At 44.8% G+C, this 21,715-nt stretch overlaps 1 protein-coding gene across 1 annotated transcript in view; it reads right to left on the bottom strand.

Moving 5' to 3' along the window:
* Positions 1 to 288: 288 nt before the first annotated feature.
* The window catches only part of LOC147678645 (uncharacterized), a 432,022-nt gene continuing 410,595 nt past the window's right edge, over positions 289 to 21,715 (bottom strand). Inside the window, exon 9 of the mRNA XM_086946616.1 lies at positions 289 to 441. Coding sequence (XP_086802742.1) covers positions 353 to 441 — 89 coding nt within the window. The 3' untranslated portion in view covers positions 289 to 352. The remainder of the gene's footprint in view (positions 442 to 21,715) is intronic.

A 21,715-nucleotide genomic window follows, 5' to 3' on the forward strand; every position in this document is an offset into this window, starting at 1 on the left:
TGAAATAATTTGTCCATTCATCTTACTGGGAATTACACATTGATTGAGACTTTACATGAGCACCTTTTGCACTTATCACGAAGCACCCTCATCAGTGTATTGGTATACAATATTTTGGTTAGTAAATCTTTTTATAAATATTTTTTTTTAATCCTTGTGCTTCATATGCAGCATATCTTTACAATTGTAAATGTTTTGAGAGAGTCGGACAGAACCATGTATTTTTTGTGTAGTAGCACTTAGAGCTGGCAGCTGAGTGTGAAATCACGAAGCCAGCACTTCCTTTTATATTCCTTTATTATTTTCGGATGGTAATAACCTAGGATTTGTAGTCTCGTCTCTCTTCTCATGGTTATTTGCTCTTTTTTTGCTGCTTAGGGTCTTTCACATTGGACACACCAGGCTGCTGCTCCCGCGTTTGTGACGGCTGCGGTTGTGGTTCTGTGTAGAGAGAAAACAAAGTTTCCCTAAATCAGATAGTGGTTTCAAAGTACCCTTATTCTCAAAATATTTTTTTTTTAAATATTGACATTGTTTTCAAATAAACGTATACACCTCTATATTCAATTAAATTGAATTAAGAGTGCTTTAAGGAAACAGTGAAAACTAACATTTTACACTTTACTAAAACATAACAAGCATTTGCAATACAATAGGTCTTGCAATTGCGAGATTTTGAGCTATTGGCCTTGTAAATGACAATGCCTTTTATTTGTGTTTAAAAACCCTGGAATAATAAAAGGCATTGTCACTTACAATACCAACAGGTCAAAGTTTCTAAAATCCAAGACCTATTGGATTGCAAATGCTTGGTGTTTACAAGCGCCTCATGCTGCACTTTCCTAATAATAGCAGCCAAAGCCCCTTTCTTTAGAGAATCTGTGTCTAAAGAAAGGTCCGGGGCTGCTATTAAAGTGAAAGTGTGATAAAAAAAGCATTTGTCAAGTTGAAAAACAAATGCTTTTGTTTTTGTAAAAGCACCCAGTGAAAGCGCGCATGGCGCGCTGAATGTTGCAGGAAAGCATGTAGTGCCTGCAGTCGTAAAAACCATTAAAGAAAATAGCGCTTACAGGCTTAAAAAGACATAGGGCCAGATGTATCAAAGGGTTTTGCCCATTCTGTGCCTATGGGGAAATGTGTCGATACATATGGCCCATACTGTGTAAAAACAGAAGTAAAAGGCCAAGTCCTCACAGGAGGTTACAAATGAAGACAAGGCGGTACTAAGGAGGGACTAACACGCCTATTAACGAATCAGAAGACAGCATTTACGAAGGACAATGACACAAGCCAATGACAAATATGGGTGAAGAGTGGGCAGGGCTTCAAGTCCATACTCCAATACAGCATGGCTCGCAGAGCAGCGCATGCGCTGCCCAGGCTCAACCTAAAAAGGCACATAAATCTCAGACAAAAAAATAGAATTGGCACATGAACCTTATAGTACTAAAGGACAGTCTAGACCCTAAGCTCAAACCTGCAACTAAAATCTGCCCTGAATGAGTGCCTGGTTTTTTAGCCCAATTTTTCATTTGACATTTGAAAAGGGAGGACACTGGGCACAATTGCATCTACCACTCACTATAACCGTGAAGATGATGGTAACACTGAGCAGAAAACATGTGCAGGCACAAAACACTTCCCTGACTCCAAAGTAGCCTGTGAGGCCTTCCTTCTGAAGGGTGAAAAATGGGCGTTTCCTGGGAACAAACTGGATACCCGGTAAATATCAAAAGGACAAGATCGGGTATTTACCGGGTGCGCAGTCTACACCATATTCCAATTCACGCACCTCAGAGTCAGGAATAACACACTGATAGTCCTTGTTATTTCCAGTTCTAGGTTGTACAAACTAAGGATGTGTGCTGTCTGGCCACACAATTTGTGCCGGTTTTCACCCGGTGAAAATAGTGATGTCAAAAAGTCTGCAGAAAGCAGTTTGCAACCAGGTTAAAATCCTGATTCATATATCAATGGTAGTATTTATCCAAATTGGGATATGTTGCCTTACATAGAACTGACAACAAGCAGGCCAGATAATTCCAGCCCCTGTACAAACCAGTTTGAGCGAGAATCTGGATTAAAAATAGTGTGAATTTTATTGCACCAGCCAATTACTGGGCATGATGAAGCCCACATCCCAGGCACAAACCGGCCAGCTAAACCTGCTGTTCTATTCCTGGGCTGGGGGCAATGAACTGCAGGATCAGTGACAGAATTTCGGAAACACAAATATCGCGTGGACAGAATATCGCGTCAAAAATAAAGAGGACAAGAATATCGAGAAGGTAAGTGCAAATAGGTAAGTATAGATGTACTATTCTTAACTTCATGTCTACATACCTTGACGATCTATATAGCGCAAAGGCACATATATGTGGAGTTATATATAGTAAAACTTTATTTACCCATAGAAAAGGATCTTGACAATATTCTTGTCCTCGATATTTTTGACATGATATTCGGTCCCACAATATTTGTGTTTCTGATATTTTATCTAAACACTGCACAACATACACCAGGAAACTTGGATTTGGTGCGAAAAGCACCAAAATCCAGATGGTATGCCCCATTTTAAAGGGGTAAACTCACAACTGATGATAATTATTGCATCCGATAAATACCAAACCACCATGTTTCGGATGTTATTGGATGTGGGGCAGTCACAATCAGGGCAATAGAATAAGTGTCACAGGGATACTTCCTCCTAAAGTGTAATCCTGCTGAGACTATTACAAGAACGCAATTTTCAAGCTCGGTAAATCAGCACCAGAGTCTTAAACAAAATAGGTTTCCTTAGGTGGAGCCAATGCAATGGTATGAATGCCGTTGGAGACCTGAGTTCCTGGCGGAAGATTAAGTTGTAATCGTACAACGACATTTTGGACCACCTGTAATCTGTGGATGATACAGTCGGGCAATCCAAGGTACAGAGCATTGGTATAGTCCAACCGGGAGGTAATAAGGACCGGAATCACAGTTTTCCTGGATGGAACAGACAAGAAGAACAGAAACTTTTTCAGGGCGCGGAGGAGCTTGAAACAGGTTCCAACAACAGATCTAACTTGCAGCTGAAATGATAATCGGTTATCACATTTAACTCCTAGGTTCTTAACCACCTCGGGTTGAGAAGCCGGAAAGGGAGCATCCTCTGGCCAACATGCCGACCAATTAGTATGCGCTGGTGTACCAAATATGAGCATTTCCGTCCTGCCAGCATTACACATCAGCTGATCCTGATGCATCCATAAGAACACTGACGTAGGCACTGCCTCATTAATTCAGGGGCAATGTTTTCCTTTATTAACGAAAAAGAGTATCCGAGTGTCTTTTGCACACAATGTAATCTTGGCTCTAAATTATTTGATCACAAAGGTAAGAGGGGTAAGATAGATATTAAACAAAGTGGGACTAAGGACGGAACCTTGAGGAACCCCTAAAGTTAAATCCCTAATGCCTGAGGGGTGGGGGGGTCCAAACCTCTTGTTCTCAGTTCACTAGAAAAGAGTCCATCCGATTTAATGCCAGCTCTAAGCACGCTGGAACTCGTAGTTTTACTGCTCACATTATATTTATAGACTATTACTCACCAGCATGATTAGTGCAAAGTCCGGGTGAGATTGTAAGGACGCCTGTGAAATTTCTGAATTCTGTCTTAAGAAAAATTTGTAAAACTTCTCTAACTTTCTAATAACACAATTTCACATAACATTGTTTTAACCAAGAGTGTACCTTGCCTAACAAAATGTCTCTTGAGATGCCAGAAGGGCAGACTGGTACTTGCAAAAATGTCTGCCTGACTGGTGCCTTTTGCTCGAACCAGTATCCTGTAGGCATCTCGCAACACTTTCAAGTGAGGCTTGCACTTGTTTAGAAAAATAAGGTGTGAAACCGCAAAATACATTTTGCTGCAAGAAGTTTCCTTGCGTTTACCGTAAATAAATGAAACAGTTGCACGCACTCCAACTTAGTTGTGCTGCTGGAAAAAAACCAAGGGGTCTATTAGGATGGCGGTCAGATGACTGCCGCCTCATCCGCCCGCAACCGCAACCCAGAAAACCGCTGGTCCCATTAGCATGGCAGTGAGGACCACGGCGGTGACATTTTCCGCCTGCCACTTTTCCACCGGTAGCAGTTTGCACGCTTGCCTGGCGGGCGGAACTGGACCGCTAAAATGGGGCCAGTGCAGGGCCAAGCTCCGCCGGCATGATTATGATGCCCGCGGTAGCCAGCCTTTCCGCGGAGGAGGAACCGCCATGGAAAGGCATGCAGAGAATGTCTCCGGGGACCCATTGCGGCAATCCAATGTGTTTGGGGGGTGTGGGTGCACTGCCTGCCACGCAGTGCAGGGATATGCAGGACCTGCTTTTTTGGGGATCACGGCAGTGGAGAAGTGTGGCTCACTGGTTAGAGCAGGCAGACCCTGAAGCAGAGGTCAGACCCGGGACCAAGGTTCAATTCCCGACGCGGCAGGGTCTTGAGCACATATGTCCACGGACTCGATAATTCTAGCTTCGGTGCCTAACCTAATCATGGGTTCACACTCTGCAACTCTGGGCATTAAGCTTGCTTAATCTCCACAACGGCCCCCCGCGGCGGGATGCCTGGCTTTCACCTTGGGGATGCCCTGTAGGGGCTATCTCACAGGGAAAAGCCAGGACGGGTTCCCAAGGCAAGCGCCGAGATACCTCCCCGGTGATCGAGCGCTATATAAGAACATACCAAAAAAAAAAAAAAAGTGCTGCTGGCAGCAGCAACCGCCGCAATATTTAATGCCGCAATGCGACCGTCGCGGTCGGATTTCGACTGCGGACAATACTAATTAGACTGGTGGTTATGCCGTGGGCCTAGCGGGTGGTGTTTTCACGCTACGATGGCGGTCGGATTTCGACTGCGGACAATACTAATTGGACTGGTGGTTATGCCGTGGGCCTAGCGGGTGGTGTTTTCCCGCTACGATGGCGGTCAGAGTGATTTTCCGACCACCATCCTAATAGACACCCAAGTCTGGTTGAAAGTCAACCTCATGGCCTTTGAACAGTTTGATGCTTATGGGTGTTTCTCTACCTTTGACCTTTCTGCCAGGCAGGGAGCATGTAAAGGACCCCAGGCCCTTCTGACTTTAGCTTTCGTCGTGTCAGACTTCCCTAGACATCTCCTAATTTACCAGAAGCACCTTTTAAAACGCACTGTTTGCATTTATAAGATAAATATCAAAGTGGAAATTAGATTCAGACAAGAAGATTGTCTGGATTTCTCATGCAATAGAAACCACATGGAAAATGGCCGTAATTAATAAAAGCCATGCCTGAAACAACAGAACAAAGAACGGGGGAATCAAAGAATTGTGCAGATGGAAGCAACATACCTGGTAACGTTTGTTGTGCTTGCCCTCCAGCATTTTATTCCTATTTATTTCACCTTTTTCTTTGAACTCGACTAAAAAGCACCTCAAGGCGTATTCTGTTGCAGTTATTTGTTCTGGTTTTAACATTGTTTTCCTCTTTGACATTACAGCTGTCCTCTCCAGGTTCCACAAGGTTAAACCAGGTAAATCTTTAAAGCACAGCTTTAAATGCCTAGTAAATAATTAGTTGCCTAAATAGTGACTTGTGGTCTTTCCGGTAAAACTTTTTAAATACCTAACTTTAACTTAAGGTGTACCTTAGTTGTTTGTGTTACATTACACAGCAACACAGTCCCTGGAGTTGCCAGTTAGGTACCCTGAAATCCTGCACTTCTGGCACAACCATTAAATAGCACAGTTCTCCAGCTATGGGTGTTCCATAAAGACACATGCTTTCAATCTAAACTTGAACTTGTAAGATAAATGTGCCCTGAACTCCATACTCCACCCCTAAAGAGGTCACAATCATTCATATTTCTGTCACACCTTGTGTGTAGTGTGTCTGCCTGACAGCCCTGCTCTAAATTCAAGATAAAGCTAAAGACCAAAGCAGGCACGTTGGATCCCCTGTTTAAAACAAAGAAAATCCACCAGTGCCAACCCTTCTCCAAAACAACCCTCCAAGAGTAGGCTAACCCAGCCTCTCCATTCCTTCTAACAAATATCACACAATAAATGTATGGAAGTAGTCAAAGCAAGTAGGCCTGCCGGGCAGCCCTTCTGACCCATGTCCACCACAAACCTACAATAAAAGTATTTTTACTACCACTGCTGACACACCAGTAAGAAGAATCATCAACAATTCCTTGACTGCCGGAATATTTCCAGAAGATCTAGAATAAGTCATACATACACCCATTACTAAAGAAAACAAGTCTGATCCCACCTAACCAGGACAACTACAGACTGATTGCAAATGGGCCTATCTTGGGAAAACTGTTAGAAAGATCAGCATTCGCCCAGAAGTCACTATTCATTGAAGATAATTCCATAATTTCAGACTTTCAAACAGGATTCTGTCTTGAAAGAGGCAAATAATCCGCCCCATTGCATTTTTGGGATGACCTTAAGAACAGAGTGGACCGGAATGGGGTTGCTGAACTACTCCTATTGGACCTCTCAGCTGCCTTTGACATGGTTGACTTTGACCCTGTAATACACCGACTCTATGAAGCCGGCAAAGAGGGGACTGCACTCGACTGGATCACATCCTACCTTCACAACAGAACAAATGTCATCCATACCCTCCAATTCTCATCCAACCCGTACTTCACAAAAGCAGGGGTCTGTCAAGGCTCTATCATCTCACCCATGCTTTTCAACATCTACATGAAGTCATTACCGGCACTTATCGATGAATTTCACCTCACTTGCTATAACTATGCAGATGACACACAAATACTCCTTAAACTGGAAAGCCCCAAAGACATTGGAAACTCACATATTTTTTGTTGTCTCAAAACCGTTGATCAGTGGATGACATGGAGCCCTCTCAAATTGAATGCTTCCAAAACGGAAATACTCTCATGTAGCAACTGGAAAAATGACAACACACTTACTGCCTGACCTGACAATCTGGGACCAACTGCTAAAGTATCTAAGAAGTAAGAAACTTCAGAATTACCATGGACTCCAAGCTATGAATGAATGCCCAACTGGACAAACTAGCAAAATCTATCATTATTACTATAACAACTCTGTGATGCATCTTCCCCCACCTGGGATTTCCATACAAGGTCCATGCTACTCTAAATCTCGTTTTGTCTAAACTCGATTATGCCAATAGCGTCTACCACGAATCATCTTCCACAACTATGAAAGACTACAACGGATTCAGAACTCTGTCATTCTACTCTTACATATAAAGCCACAAGCCCATTTCTCCCGTGCCTTGAAGGCCCTATAGTGGTTATCGGTTGCCAGATGATCCACATTCAAGCTGCTGTGTATCACCCACAAAGCGAGGCATGGAACAGGACCGCTTTTCATCAGGTATAAAATCACCCAGTACATTCAACCTCCGCTCTAGATTGGCACCGGGCCTAAAAATCCTAAGATACAAGAAAAAAACTGAGGTGAGGCACCCTTCTCTGTTCAAGCAGTCAAACTATGGAACTCTTTACCCCCAAACATAAGATCTATACATAACTACCTTATCTTCAGAAGACTAATCAAAGAGTTGGCTCTTCCCAACATAACCACCATACTCAAACATAAATATACAGCATATCCCGGGGTATATAAGCATTTATTTGGCCTGTATATGTTTCCCTACATAAGTGTATTTCTTTGTATAAGCACTTATAATAATTATGTTTATAAATATATGGATATTTGTTAGTTCTATTTCACAAACATTTGTATTATGGTTATATTATTCTATGTTTAACATGTATATATTTCACTGCATGAATAAGTACATCTTTATCATAACTATTTATCTACAATTGCTTCACTATTGAATTACAAAACATATATATATTATAAATCATAAAAACAAATACATTAGCTTAAAGTACAGCAACACTTGAAAGTCTGAGTTTATTATGTATCTTTATATTTATTAGTTTACTTCTAATTCAGTATCTCCAATGCACTACCCTATATCTCACCTTATACCTCTCTCAATATATCCTCTACCTCCGCTCTTGGACTCATCCCAAACCTGCTGCTATCTTTCCTCGTAGATAGAAAACGAGTGGTTGCCTTGGATTCATTTGTTTTAGGGCCTTTCTCCTTATGATGCGGGGTCCCAAAGGGATCCAAGCACAGCACTAAGCTTTTTAATGTGTATGTGTCTTCCCTTGCCTCCCTGATAAGATCATTTGGCTTCTCTCTCACCTCATATGCTGACAACGCACAAATTGTGGAGTCTCTCTCTAACCAAGACACAGATACAGGTGACAAATTGTGTAACTGTATGCAGGACACCAGCACCTGGATGAGCAGTAACTGCCTGAAATTGAATTCAGGAAAAACAGAAGTTATTCTTTTTGGAAATGAAACTTCTTTCTGGTGGCCGGATAAATTAGGCCATCTACCCGTGCCGGTGAAGAAAGTCAAAAATCGGTGTGTCCAAATGGAGAACAAACTCTCCTTTGGAGACCAGGTAAATGCAGTCACTGCTTCCACATATTTTTCTCTACGGTTGATCAAAAAGAGTCTTTGATTTATTCCATTTGAGGTGAAAATAACAGTTGTGACTTCACTGGTTTTGTCAAAACAGGATTATTGTAATGGACTTTTTCTAAACATAGAGCAACAACACCTTAATAAATTACAAATGTTGCGACAAAACTTCTACTTGGTTTAAGTCAATCTTGGTCGAAATTCATAAACTGCACTGGCTCCCAGTGAGGCATTGCCTTAAGGCATTGTGTACATCCTTTAAAGCCCTCCACAATACAGGTCCTTACCACCTTAGGCAGACTCTTAAATGGTAGGAACGAAATAGGACGCTTCGGTCCGTGGGAGCTAAAACCTTAGTGGTTCCCAAATTCAAGAAAACTAACCGGGCGGCCAAAGCTTCACCATAGGCAGATCGGCTGAGGCATTGAACTCATTGCCTTTCCAGATCAGATCTTCCCCGAATCTGTTCACCTTTGGAAAGGAATTGAAAGCCTGGCTATTTAACATCTAAGGCCTGTTCTCAGACTGTTTCACTGTGCATTGGAGCTAGCACCGGGACACCTTCCGAGTATCCGAGCGCTTTACAAATTTATTTAACATAACATTGGACTACTCTTTCCAATGCACTACCTTATTTTTAACCCTATACCTCGTTCAATATATCCTCTAACTACTCACTCTTACTCACCCAAACCCCATTCTACTACTATGATCCCCAAAATAACCCTTTCTAGACTCTTCACTCCTCTACCCCTCCTTGCATCATATCAACCGTCCTTTAAGATTCTGATCTCCCAAAAAAGCCTTTCTAAACGCTTCCCTCTGACTCTTCCTCTCTCCACCACCCCTCTACTCATCCCAATCCTCCTCCTACTGCTATGATCTCCAAAAAACACTTTTTAGACCCTTCCCTCCTCTATCCCTCCACCATCCTTTTTAATCCAACTATCAGACTCACATGTCCTTTACTAAATTAGTTTCATATTTCCCTAAACTAAATACCCACTAATCCTGTTAGGGTTCCGGAGTAGCGTGCTACCCACCGAAAAGCGCTTTGACACCTCATCAGGGGACGCAAGCGCTATATAAATGCAAACCCTTCCCTCTTCTAGCCGTCCACTATCCTTTTAAAAAAAAAAATGTTTTAAGTTTTATTGAAATTTGGCATGATAGACAGCAGAAACATAGTATAACACATGTTATCGGCGATACATTGTGTGATAGAACAGCATATACTTCCCAGTCTTCAGGCAGCTTATTCAGGTACAGGAATATCACATTATCCAACATATACTTCCTAGTCTTCATGCAGCTTATTCAGGTACAGGAATATCACATTATCCAACATTTTCTCCCTCGTCCCCCCGACCCCTGGCGGTTCACATATCTCCCCCCCGGAAGGTGTTCCATGGTCCCCAAATTTGCGACCACTTCTTCGGGCATCCCCTGGACACATAAATAGATATCTCAGTCACCATACACCAGTCCATGTCTCTGGCCCACTCTGCAATGTTCGGTGAGGTCGGAGCCCTCCACAGTCACGCGATGTTTCGCCTTGCCACCATGAAGCCCAACGAGACTCATGTCCTCTCCTTAGCTGTAAGATCAGTGGGATCCCATACATTCAGCAAAATTATTTTGATGTTACATTTTATCTGCTGTCCCAGTACTCCCTCCATCATTGATACCACACCCTTCAAGTAGTTCCTCGCATTCCCAGAGCGTATATAAATGAAGGGGCCCTCTTGTCTACAGTGCCTTATACAACCGCTATTTTGGGCATATCTCATGTGGACTAGCGAGGGTCCAGACAAGTATGCCCTATGGAAGATGTTTAGCTGAACTAGCCGGAGTCTGGAGAAGATTGCAATTTCGTGGGGAGAGGCCACTGCGGCCCGCCACTCCTCATCATCCAGGCCGGCCACGTCATGGTCCCACTTATCACGTAGTCGTTGCAGGGGGTCGGTCATATTGTTGATAAGCTTTTTGTATATGAGAGATATGGCCTTCTCTGGCAAGTCACCATCTAAAACCCTCTTCCTCTAAGGGGAGGAATCGGGGATGACTGTACCCCTAGGGAGAGCTGAGAGTAGTGCGTGTCTGATTTGGAGATAACGGAACTGCTCTGAGTTGGCCATCTCAAATCTTGACGTAGTTGAGAGAATGGCAGGACGCTCCTGGACCTACAAAGGTCCCCGATTTTGGAGATACCGATGATGTCCCATTTATCGAACCCCAAAGAACGCGACAACTGACCCAACCGATTACAATGCCAGAGTGGCGTGGCGAGAGTAAGCTTGCCCTCCCAACCTAGGCTCCTAGTGGCGTCCCTCCATATTTGCACAACATGATTAGTCTGGTCGGACAAGGCGTTTTTCAGCGACTTCGTATAGAGTGCGCCCAAAAACCCAGCCCCTGGAAGGAGGCATCGATCTATCCGAAATGCTAGGTCATCATGCTGCCTGTAAGTGCATTGGTTAATTGGGTGTTCCTCAGGACTCGGCACTCAGCCTCACTCTTTTCAATATATGCAAGACCTGTTCAGAAATGCTCATCAAGTCTTTTGGGATAACCATCATCTGCTATGCAGATGACATTTAATTGTTTCAGCAGAGAAAACAATCTTGCCCACTCCCAGCTTTACTTCAAACTCTGTATGTCGGCTGTTACCAAATGGTCGCAGCTGCACACTTTCAAGGTTAACAAAACAGAGGTTCTTCTTATTGTTAGTGGATTCCATACTCTCAGGTCCACTCCTGGTAGCCTAGAGAGCTACGCCCCTTGCCTTTACCAGTTTCTGAATCGTGCAATTTAAGGATCATTTTTGATGACGCCCAACTCTTTCTGAAACAAATCACTGAAAAGCTTCTTGTTTTTTCTATCTTTGAATTGTGTGTAAAATTATGTCATATCTTCCAGTAGTTCCATCTCCAGCTCTCTGAGACCCTTGCATTGGCTCCTTCTGGCCAATACTCCATTTTCAAGGCTCTCTGTCTTTGCAGCAGAGCTTTTCATGGACAAGGTCCTATCTATCTCCAGCATCTCTATTCTCACTTCTCGCCTCTTAGATCGCCGCAGTACTCATTGTCAAATCTCCTTCAAGTACCAACGGTCAGGAAAACTAGAGACAAATATTTTGCCTTTCTGGGAGCTAAACACTGAAATTTCCTCCATTCGAAACTATGACTTACTACCTATCTTTCACTTTTCTGTAAGTCCCTTAAAACTTTGCTACTTCCTACGTAATTTCCTCATTTTGCTCATCACTGTTTTCAGTGAAGCTTTACTGCCATGGCACACTTCAACATCTACATGGCACCCCTCGCCCACGTCGCCCGATAGCACGACATCAACATCATCTCCTTCGCCGAAGACACCCAACTGATCATCTCCCTCACCAAAGACCCTCACACCGCCAAAACCACCCTCCTCAAAGAAATGAAGGCCGCCGCCGAATGGATGAGAACAGCCGGCTGAAGTTGAACTCGGACAAGACAGAGGTCCTCAACCTCGGCTCCACCCCTTCAGCCTGGGACGCCTCCTGGTGGCCGACAACCCTAGGAACAGCCCGACACCCACCGACCACACACGCAACCTGTGGGTCATCCTCAACTCCACCCTCTCCATGACTCAACAGGTTAACGCCGTCTCCTCATCCTGTTTCAACACCCTCCGAATGCTCAGCAGAATCTTCAAGTGGATCCCCAATGAGACGAGAAGAACAGTCACCCAGGCCCTTGTCACCAGCAGGCTGGACTACGGAAACACCCTCTACGCAGGAACGTCGGTCAAGCTCCTGAGACGATTGCAACGCATCCAGAACGCATCGGCACGCCTGATCCTCGTTGCAGCCACATCACACCCCACCTGAGAGAGCTGCACTGGCTCCCCGTCAACAAGAGGATAACCTTCAAACTCCTCATCCACGCACACAAAGCTCTCCACAAGACCGGCACAGCATACCTCAACAGATTACTCAACTTCTACTCCCCCGTCCGCCAGCCTCGCCCTCGCCATTGTCCCCCGCATCAGAAGAACTATCCCTGGCGGCAGATCCTTCTCCCACCTCGCCGCTAAGACCTGGAACACCCTCCCCACCAACCTACGGCAGACCCAGGACCTACAGCCTTTAGAAGACTCCTCAAGACATGGCTCTTCGATCACTAGCAGCACACCTCCCCCCAGCGCCTTGAGACCCTCACGGTATGTAGTGTGCTTTACAAATGTCATGATTGATTGAGTGACTATTCTCAGGGTAGCTGAAGCACTTTACAAATATAAATCACTTATTTTCAGCCCTGGCAGTGCAACTATATGCAATTCTTTAAAATAGAAATAGAAAGGGCTTTGGCTTAACCCAAGATAATGATATCCCTCTTGTCTCACGATATTGGCTTTTTGGTGTATCACTCCGCCTACTCTCCAGTGCTTGCTTTGCAATGCATGGAGGACTATTTCACATTCTAGACGTAAACTTAATCATCACAAACTAAACTATTTAACTTATTAACTTCTAGATGCATTCTATACCGAAAGCAATCATTTTTACTTAGTTGGTTTTCTTTAATGTAGCAGGCTTTTTTACTGCTATAATCAGAACTCAAAATGGTAGCCAGGCCTAATGGTTTCGCCAGTGCTGGTGTAGCTTTGCCTTGGCTTTCACCCTGCTGATACAAAACAGAATAGCTCGGGGAGCTTAACAAGGAGATAAAGCATGTCTATAGTTTGAGTTTTTAGTTCTGTTAACCAAAAAGATAAAGTGCATAATATTCCTACTGGTAGGACCCCAGCTGTGCCTCCCCTCATTGAGTTTGTGGGAGATCATCCACTGGTAGGGGCAGTGTTTGCTGGAAGTGATCATAATTGGAATTATGCACACAAAGTGCATAATTCTGAAGGACAGGTCACACTGGGGTGCTTTTCAATAAGATCACTTAATTAGTCAGCTACACATACAGAGTTTGAAAACTACATTTAAAAATGCTGTTTTTCCTTTAATGGGTCTATTCCACTGCCTGCCTAACTGCACTTTCAGCAGCTCCCCCCCCCCCGGCTCTGGCCTCTGCATTGGGAGGTAAGCTGAAGGTGGGGCCCTTATTGTTGGGCTATGAGGGTTACGAAGGCTGGGACATGTTGAGATGAATGAGGGAGAGATCAATGTACTTGAATCTCCATTTATTTGGAGTACCTTAATATGACTCCCCAAGTGGCCAATGCAAGTAGTAAGTATGTTAAAAGCGTACGCTTCGTTCGTTCACTCGGGTTGGTCCATGTCAGGCGCGGCTAGCTCATGCAGCCATACTTTATGCTTTGCAAGCTGATACTTGTACATTTGCTTTCCAAAGATAAATGAGAGAAAGCAAGATATATAGTTTAGCACATCAATTACTTCTTGGAAAACTCTGGCAGCAAAAGTGTCACCAAAACAATGTAAAGATTGTGTGGGTCTTGTGTACAACATCAAAGACAATGTGGAGTATTCAGGTACTGAGGGCCTCTGTTCTGGTTCTCTGTTTCTCTCTTCGACAGACTAATGGAATCCATATCCATACTAATATTATAAAGAGAGAGCCCAAACCTTTGAGGCGGGTAAGCTCAGGAACCCCAGCGCCAATCATAAAACCCAATACAGCATTGGAAAGGACAGTTTCAGCAGATGGACATAGGCTATACAGCAGCCCACCATAAACATTAGAAGGGTAAAATCACGTTGTGTGACAAACTAGTCCGTTGAAAGAAGCACCAGCTCTGAGGTGGGCGTGTGCGAACGATTGGAGCATGTGAATAGCGTTCTATCCCTGTGTACGCCGTCTGGTGACGTATGGAGCATGTGAACAGCTTTCTATCGCAGCGACTCAGTACGCTGTCGGGTGACGTAGACGCAACGTGTGGCGTCTCAGTGCATCACGCCGTGTTGTGGATGCAGAGCCCGGGCACGAGAGCCCGGGCACGATGTGCCCGGCAGGACGGCAAGAGGCGCATATCGCTGGGGAAGACTGTGAGGCCAGAACTTTAGAGCAGGTACACACGTGTCGGCACACGCGTCGGCGCCTGCACATATCGCTGGGGCGCATTCTAATTGCACACATGTCTGTCATACCCAGACAACGTCGGGAAGGGCTGCTAGTAAGGAGATAAAGGGAGTAGACCGCTGACAATAATATTGGCTGATAGACAGAAAAATAAAAAATATTGCAACTTTATAACAATAATTCAGAGTGTCTTTCCATCAGTTCTCCAACCCCATCCCTTATCTTACTCTCTCTTAACTTAGGCTAACCTGAGCACTGAAAATGAGCCTTTGTGAGCTCCTTAGATGGCCTTGCTTTCACCTGCATACCCTAATGGAACAACAGAAGTATTGCTCACCAAAGAGTACAGCTGTGGCTTATGACTCCAGTCTTAGCAGTTATGGAGTCTCCAGACAGGCTGCTAAACCCGTCTACAGCTGTGTGTGCCTTCCTTTAGATGACAGAAAGGAAAAGGCATTGACCGCTTTTGGTCACAGGACCCTCAGATTGCAGTCCCCTAGAAGCAAAGATCCCTGCTCCTCTAACAGCAGTCTGATGCAGCTTACATACTCTACAGAAGCTTTCTTGAATGTTATTGTAACAGCCAATATAAAAGCCACAATGCCCTTTACCTACTTATGTTCTTGTGAAATTGTGTTTGTCGTTTAGAAAAAATAACTAAAAATCTAAATATTAGATGATACATAAACAAACATTGAACAAATATATGCGAGCAAGCTGAATTATCACACTGCAATGAAACAATCCCTAAACAATTCGATTGTGCATTTCTAATTAAAAAAACATGCATTTAAATAAATGAATACATGAAACGCAATGGGGAGTACCTAAATACGAAATATTTGAAGATTATATCACTGATGTAAGTAGCTGTCAGTTCTTCATGGGCACGGAGTCACAGATTAGAGATCTGAGGTTACAGAAAAGGTGTCAGACCTGCTGAAGGCTCCCAGGAGCCAAAATAGGATAAAGATGAACTCTTCAGATCGAAACCTCATGAAGATAGTTGAAGTTAAGTTTAGGCCGCAGGAGAAGTTTGCACATTTTCTGGGGTCTTCTTTTAAATGAATGTGGATGTTTGTGTCTGGAAGCTCTAGCAAGCGCTCCCAATTCTGTTTCTATTCCTGCCAAAATCTGCGAAAGTGGTGCCATCTGGAGAGATTCCAGATTCAGAAACTGCTTTTGGGCACAAAGATCTCAAATCTGCCTGGGATTTCTGAGTTTTACGGAAATGAAAACCTGGTGGTCCTCTAAAACCAGCTCTTTCGCACTCAGAAGGATCCTTTCTATCTCCTGTGGATGTTCTAGGGTGGTCTCCTGATGTCTTGAAGGGTATTGGGACAATTCTGTGAGTTCAAGGTAGGTAATATTCTTTATTTGCTTTAAAAACATAAAAGATTCAAAGTCATTCACTGGGTTCAACTTTATTAACTATGGTTTAAATGGAGTCATTTCTAAAGAGAAAACGGAGTTATTGTGCAACAATTGTTATAAAAAAAGAGGAAATCGAAGTAAGATGAAGTCATTACTTATTAGTTTATATATTTACTTATATGTAAACCAGTGTATGAAGTAGGACTCTAAGAAACGGACTTGATGTAATGGGCCTCCTAGTGGGAACACCATTTTCAGATGAAAAGGGAGTTGATAAAAAGGATCTGTCGTGCCTGGTAGCAGTGAAATAATGTATGTTTTGACCCAGATGAGGAAAGGACTGTGATGTAGGTATGTTACAGGCGCTACACGTGTCTAGGTTTGCAAACAGCTGCATTCATCTACATGAACATGACGAGGCTGCCTCTCTGGCCTTCCAGAGCCTAAACACAAATATTCAGCTTGGTTTAGAGGGAGATAACGAGCAAACCTTTCTCTGTTCTACATTTGCAAAGTCCTTTCCTGCAAACTGGGGACAGGATGTCCAGATCACTGCCAGGCTTTCCAGATGTGCACGTAAGGTCCATTACTGGTGTCTAGGAATGATTTTTCACATCAAATGAAGGTTCTTTAACCTGTGCAGAGCAACTAGAAATATGGAATTCAATCAACCTAAAATGCAGATGTGTGTATTTTAAAATGTGTATAAATGAACAAATAATCACAGGTTTTCAGAACATACATCTCATCGTACATTGCCAATATTAGTTACAATGTATTTCCAGACTTGTATAACACATGTCGATGTAGTGTTTACCCTCTTTCTGACCTTCAACTAGAGACTGTGTTTAGAAAGTAGTAGGTGCTACCGATTTCTAAAATAAAACCGGGCCAGGGTAAGCGCTTTTATTTCGGACACATTTGCCACATTTACGTTGGGTGAATTTCCGCCAAGATTCTGTCTATATGCTGAATTTCCAGCAAGGATTGCCCTGTGCATCTAACACGTCGACTGAACATCATTGAGCTTGTCCTGGGACCACAACTGCTATTGAGTCCTGAACGTCTCGGTTTCTAAACTGCGTGACTTTCTAGCATCACGCCTAAGTCCCAGACAAATACCAACGTGTTGGCCTCATGGGGGTCCTGTATCTTTATTCAAAAATACAGACTAAAGATGGTCTCACGGATGTGAAATAACCGAGAGCCAAAGGTTGACGCAGAGCCCAACTTTCTTTCAGGCTTTAGTCGGTCCTGGTGCTGGCCTCAACATCCCGGTTTAAAACACTGAAGACCGGATCGGGCCTCTGAAGACAGGAAGCACGTGGACCCGGCCCGCTCGACACCGAAGGCGCTCGGACCGAGGCCTGGTGTACCGTCCTCGATAATCTGGGTTAAATCACTGAGGGCGCGACAACCACCTGGGAGAGACGTCCAACCGCGTCACTACAGTAGCGAAAGATGCGCCTCGAAGACGCTCTGAAGCAAGAGAGGCCGGAGGAGCCATGTCCAGAGGGGAACGGAGGCTCCCGCTCAGGATTGAAGCCTGTTGAAATGTGCTGAACCAATGCTTCGAGAGACGAGTCAGGCGACGAGATTTCCCTAAAGTGACCGGATCATTTTTCTTCTTTTTTTATTTTGTATGTATTTAATAACTTGTTGTTTCTACTTCAAAGGAGGTAGGAAGAACTGCAATTCATTAACTGTTAAAATATGTAAACTAAGAATGTGAACGTTAACATTCAAACGTCTAGGTTTTTAAAACGTACGAAACTCCGACCATGCTGAATTATAAATGTTATTTTTAAACGTATGGGTTTTAAAAATGCCCATCACTAATGCACAAGGGAAAGGAACAGACTTAGTTACAATAATACCATATATCTATCAGCTTCACAAATCGCTCACCCACCCTGAAGGCCACTCACATACAACAGCAACTGTTGTATACCTCGTTTGACCTCTAGATGGGGGTGTAGCACTAGCTATCGTTGCGAGTCAGCAGGGCGGCAGACTGAACACATGAGGGCGCTCTCCGTGCCCGTATCTGACAGCCACCATCACTGAACACCAGATTCAGAGGACTTGACCACAAAGCATCTTTGACTGGCGTTATTTCACGCAGTTAGCAATAGATACGGCAGTGCTTGCTCCTTTTACACCCTTATTATGAAAGCAGGATTCTGGCGGTGGTAATGAGTGACCTTTGTTTTGTGGCACTTTGTTGTGCGGTGACGTGCTCCGTTGTTTGCTGTGTTTTTGTGCGGCTTTATTGAAGTGTGATTTTACAGCGTTGTGCTGAGGTTGGTTTGTTCGGTTTTGATTGCTTTGTTGTGACGCGCCATTTTATGCTTTAATTGCATAGTCATGTTGCTTTGTGTAACGTTGCTCAATAATCACTCGAGGCAGGTGGTGTGGTTACCGTTTATATTTATTTATCTAGTAAAGTAATTAGTCCGAGGAGCGCCGGCCGGCGCTCTGCTCACTGGGTTGCTCAGCGCGCTAATGACTGCGCGCGCACCTCGGCGCCAACATGGCCGCCTGCGTCACGTCAACGTGACGTGACAACAACTAGACCGCTACATATCTCCCCCTTTTACCAACCCAAAGTTCAGTCACTTACAGTTCGCAGTTTAGTTCAAAGTCTCGGAATCTGGCAGGCCTTACGACTTGTCTTCCGCTCCTGGTCACCTTACCAATGTTCCCTCGAGCCCCTTGGCTCTGCGTTTCCTCTATCTCTGTACCTCCGCTCGTCACTCCTTCGCTGTTCACGTTACCTCTCAGCCTGTCCATCTCTGCCGCTGGGGCCTCACCTCCTACTTCACCTTCTTGCTCCTCTCCCGCACCTGCTTCGTCTCTTTTCTCACTTCCGTCAATCCTGTTCTCTTCATTCATGTCTTCCATGTCCTCACCTTCCGAGCACCATTGTTCCCATCTCAGTATCTTGTTGCACCGGGCCATGCGGTCCTGCGACCACACGTTTCCATCACTGAGCAGGGCTGCTCGATCGTACACTTCCTTAACCTGCATCGGCTTGCTGTACTTGCTGTCTCCCTTTCTTTGTAGAGTGGCCAGCTTTACTCTCACCCATTCTCCTCTCTCTAATTGAGTGTCCTTCACATTCTTCCTCTTGTTGTAGTTGTTGGTGTAGATGGCTTGTGCTCTTTCCAGATTTGCTCTTACTACAGCCGGAGACCATTCACTTGTTACCACCTTTTCCTTCCAGATCCTGTTGTCATGCGTGAATGGTTCACGTCCTCTCAATATTTGAAACGGGCTGTACCCCGTGCTTGTTGGCGTTATTCTGTAGGCCCATACCATGTTCTCCAACGCTTTCTTCCAGTCTTTATTGCAAGTGATGGCCGCTTGTATGGCCCCCATCACCACTCTGTTAAATCGCTCCACCAGACCGTTGCCCGCTGGGTGGTATATGGCCGTGTGCTTTATGGAGATGCCATTTCTCCCCATGAATTGTTTCCACCTTTCTGACGTGAACTGTGGTCCGTTGTCACTTAAGATGGACTTGGGAATTCCTTCTCGGGTGAATGTTTCAGATAGAAATTCCAGGATGTTCTCCGTGTCCATGGATTCACTCACTTTTATCTCTGGCCATTTGGAGTAACGGTCTATGAGGACACACACATATTTCTGTATGCTCTGGTCATCCAGCACCGGTCCTAGAATGTCTATTGACAACTCTTCCCACGGGTTTGAGGGATTGTCGAACTTTCCAAGGGCTGGACGTAGTGGCTTCAATGTTTTGTCGGCCCCTTGACATTGGGGACACTCTCTGACATGCCTCTCTGCTCTTCCATCCATGCCTGGCCACCAATAATTCTGTTTCGATCTGGCCTTCAGCTTCCCTATGCCCAGGTGACCATCATGTAATAAGTCCAGTAGCTTGTTGATGAGATTCCTGGGGGGAATTACCTTGTCTCCCCGGTAGATGAATATGCCCTTGTCTCCTACTGACAGTTCCTCTTTCACTTCATAAAATGGTTTGAGGTTAGTTCTCACCTTTTTCTTATCGGGCCACCTTTGTGTGATGTGCACTCTTACTTCCTTGAGGTCGGTATCTTCTTCATAGGCTTCAGTCCAGTCTTGTATGCTAATTATCTTCTCTTGGTCCTCTATGAGAGCTACCATCTCTCCTCTGTCAGCTGGGTCTTCCTCTCCTGGCTCCATGGCCGCTGCTCGACTCAAGTAGTCCGCCACTCGATTCTTGTTTCCTGGGATGTACTCTACATCGTATCTGAATTCCAACAATTTTAGGGACATCTTCGATATCCTGGGTGTGGCACTGGCGTGTCCGCACGATGTTAGTACCTTCACTAACGGCTTGTGGTCCGTCTTGAGCAGGAATCGGGTACCCCATAAGAACTGTCGGAACCTCGTCATGGCCCACACTACCGCTAGCATCTCCTTTTCGATGACGCTGTACTTGCCTTCTGTCTCCGTCAATGCTCTGGAGGCGAAGCTAATTGTCTCCATGTCCCCTCTTCCTCGGTCTTGCATTAGTACAGCGCCTAACCCTTTGTCGCTGGCGTCGGTGATGAGCACGGTGGTGCCTTGTGGGTCGTACCCCTTGAGTGGTATGGCTTCCGAGATTTCCTTTTTGATGACTTCGAATTCCGCTTGGGCTTCCGGTGTCCACTGAAATACTGTGCTTTCTCTGGTCAGCATCCTCATGTTGTAGGTCTTGGAAGCAAAGTGTACCACGAACTTGCTATAGTACTCCGCCATTCCCAGGAACGACCTGACGTCTTCCTTGCTCTTGGGGGGCGGTGCTTCAGCGATGGCTCTCACGTTCTCCGTCTTGGGTGTGATCCCCTGTTGTCCAATTTCATGGCCTAAGTACGTTACCGATTGCAGTCCCAACCGACATTTCGACCATTCTGCCGTGAGGCCTTTTGCTTCCAGCGTTTGTAGTACTTTCTCTAGTTTCCGGTCATGATCTCTCCTATCTCTCCCCATCACTAGAATATCGTCCTGGAAGTACTGTACGTCTTTGCAGTCTCTGAACAATTGGTGCATCAGCTTCTGAAAGACAGCAGCCGCCGAGGCTAGTCCGAACGGCATGCGACAAAATCTGTAGCACCCAAACGGGGTAATGAACGACGTCAGGCTTTTGCTGTCCGGGTGTAGAGCTATCTGGTGTTAAGCTGAGGTAAGGTCAATGGTGGAGTACCACTGAACCCCTCTGGTTTTGGCCAACATCTCCTCTATTTTGGGAAGGGGAAATTTCTCCACCACTATGTTTTTATTTAGTTCTCTCAGGTCCACACAGAGCCTGACCTTCCCGTTGGGTTTCATTACGACCACCAAGGGCGCCAGCCATTCGGCGCAGGTAATGGGTTCTATGATGCCCTTCTTCTCCAGATCTTGGAGTTCCGTCTGGACGGCATCTCTTACTGCAATGGGCACATTTCTCACTTTATGTGCTACTGGGGTGGCTCCTTCCTTAAGCACTATTTTATGTTGAAATTTCTCCATTTTTCCAACTGTGCCTCCAAACACCTTCGGGTAGTTCTTCTTCCATCTGGTCATGTCCGGCCATTCCTCCTGTTCTGTGAGCAGAATTTGTTCCTTCCCTCCTGGGTCGAGTTTTATGCCTAGATCGCCCTGGTCTAGCCATCCTAGGACGGAGGGTCCTTTCTCGGCAACATATAGTTTTCCCCACGCTGATCGGCCTCGGAACTCAAACAGTAGGTGTCGGAAGCCTAACATGGGAATGCGATCCCCATTATAGGTGACTGGCCGTATGTCTAGTTTC

Source organism: Lissotriton vulgaris, chromosome 12 (assembly GCF_964263255.1).
Source record: "Lissotriton vulgaris chromosome 12, aLisVul1.2, whole genome shotgun sequence".
NCBI classification, from domain to species: Eukaryota; Metazoa; Chordata; class Amphibia; order Caudata; family Salamandridae; genus Lissotriton; species Lissotriton vulgaris.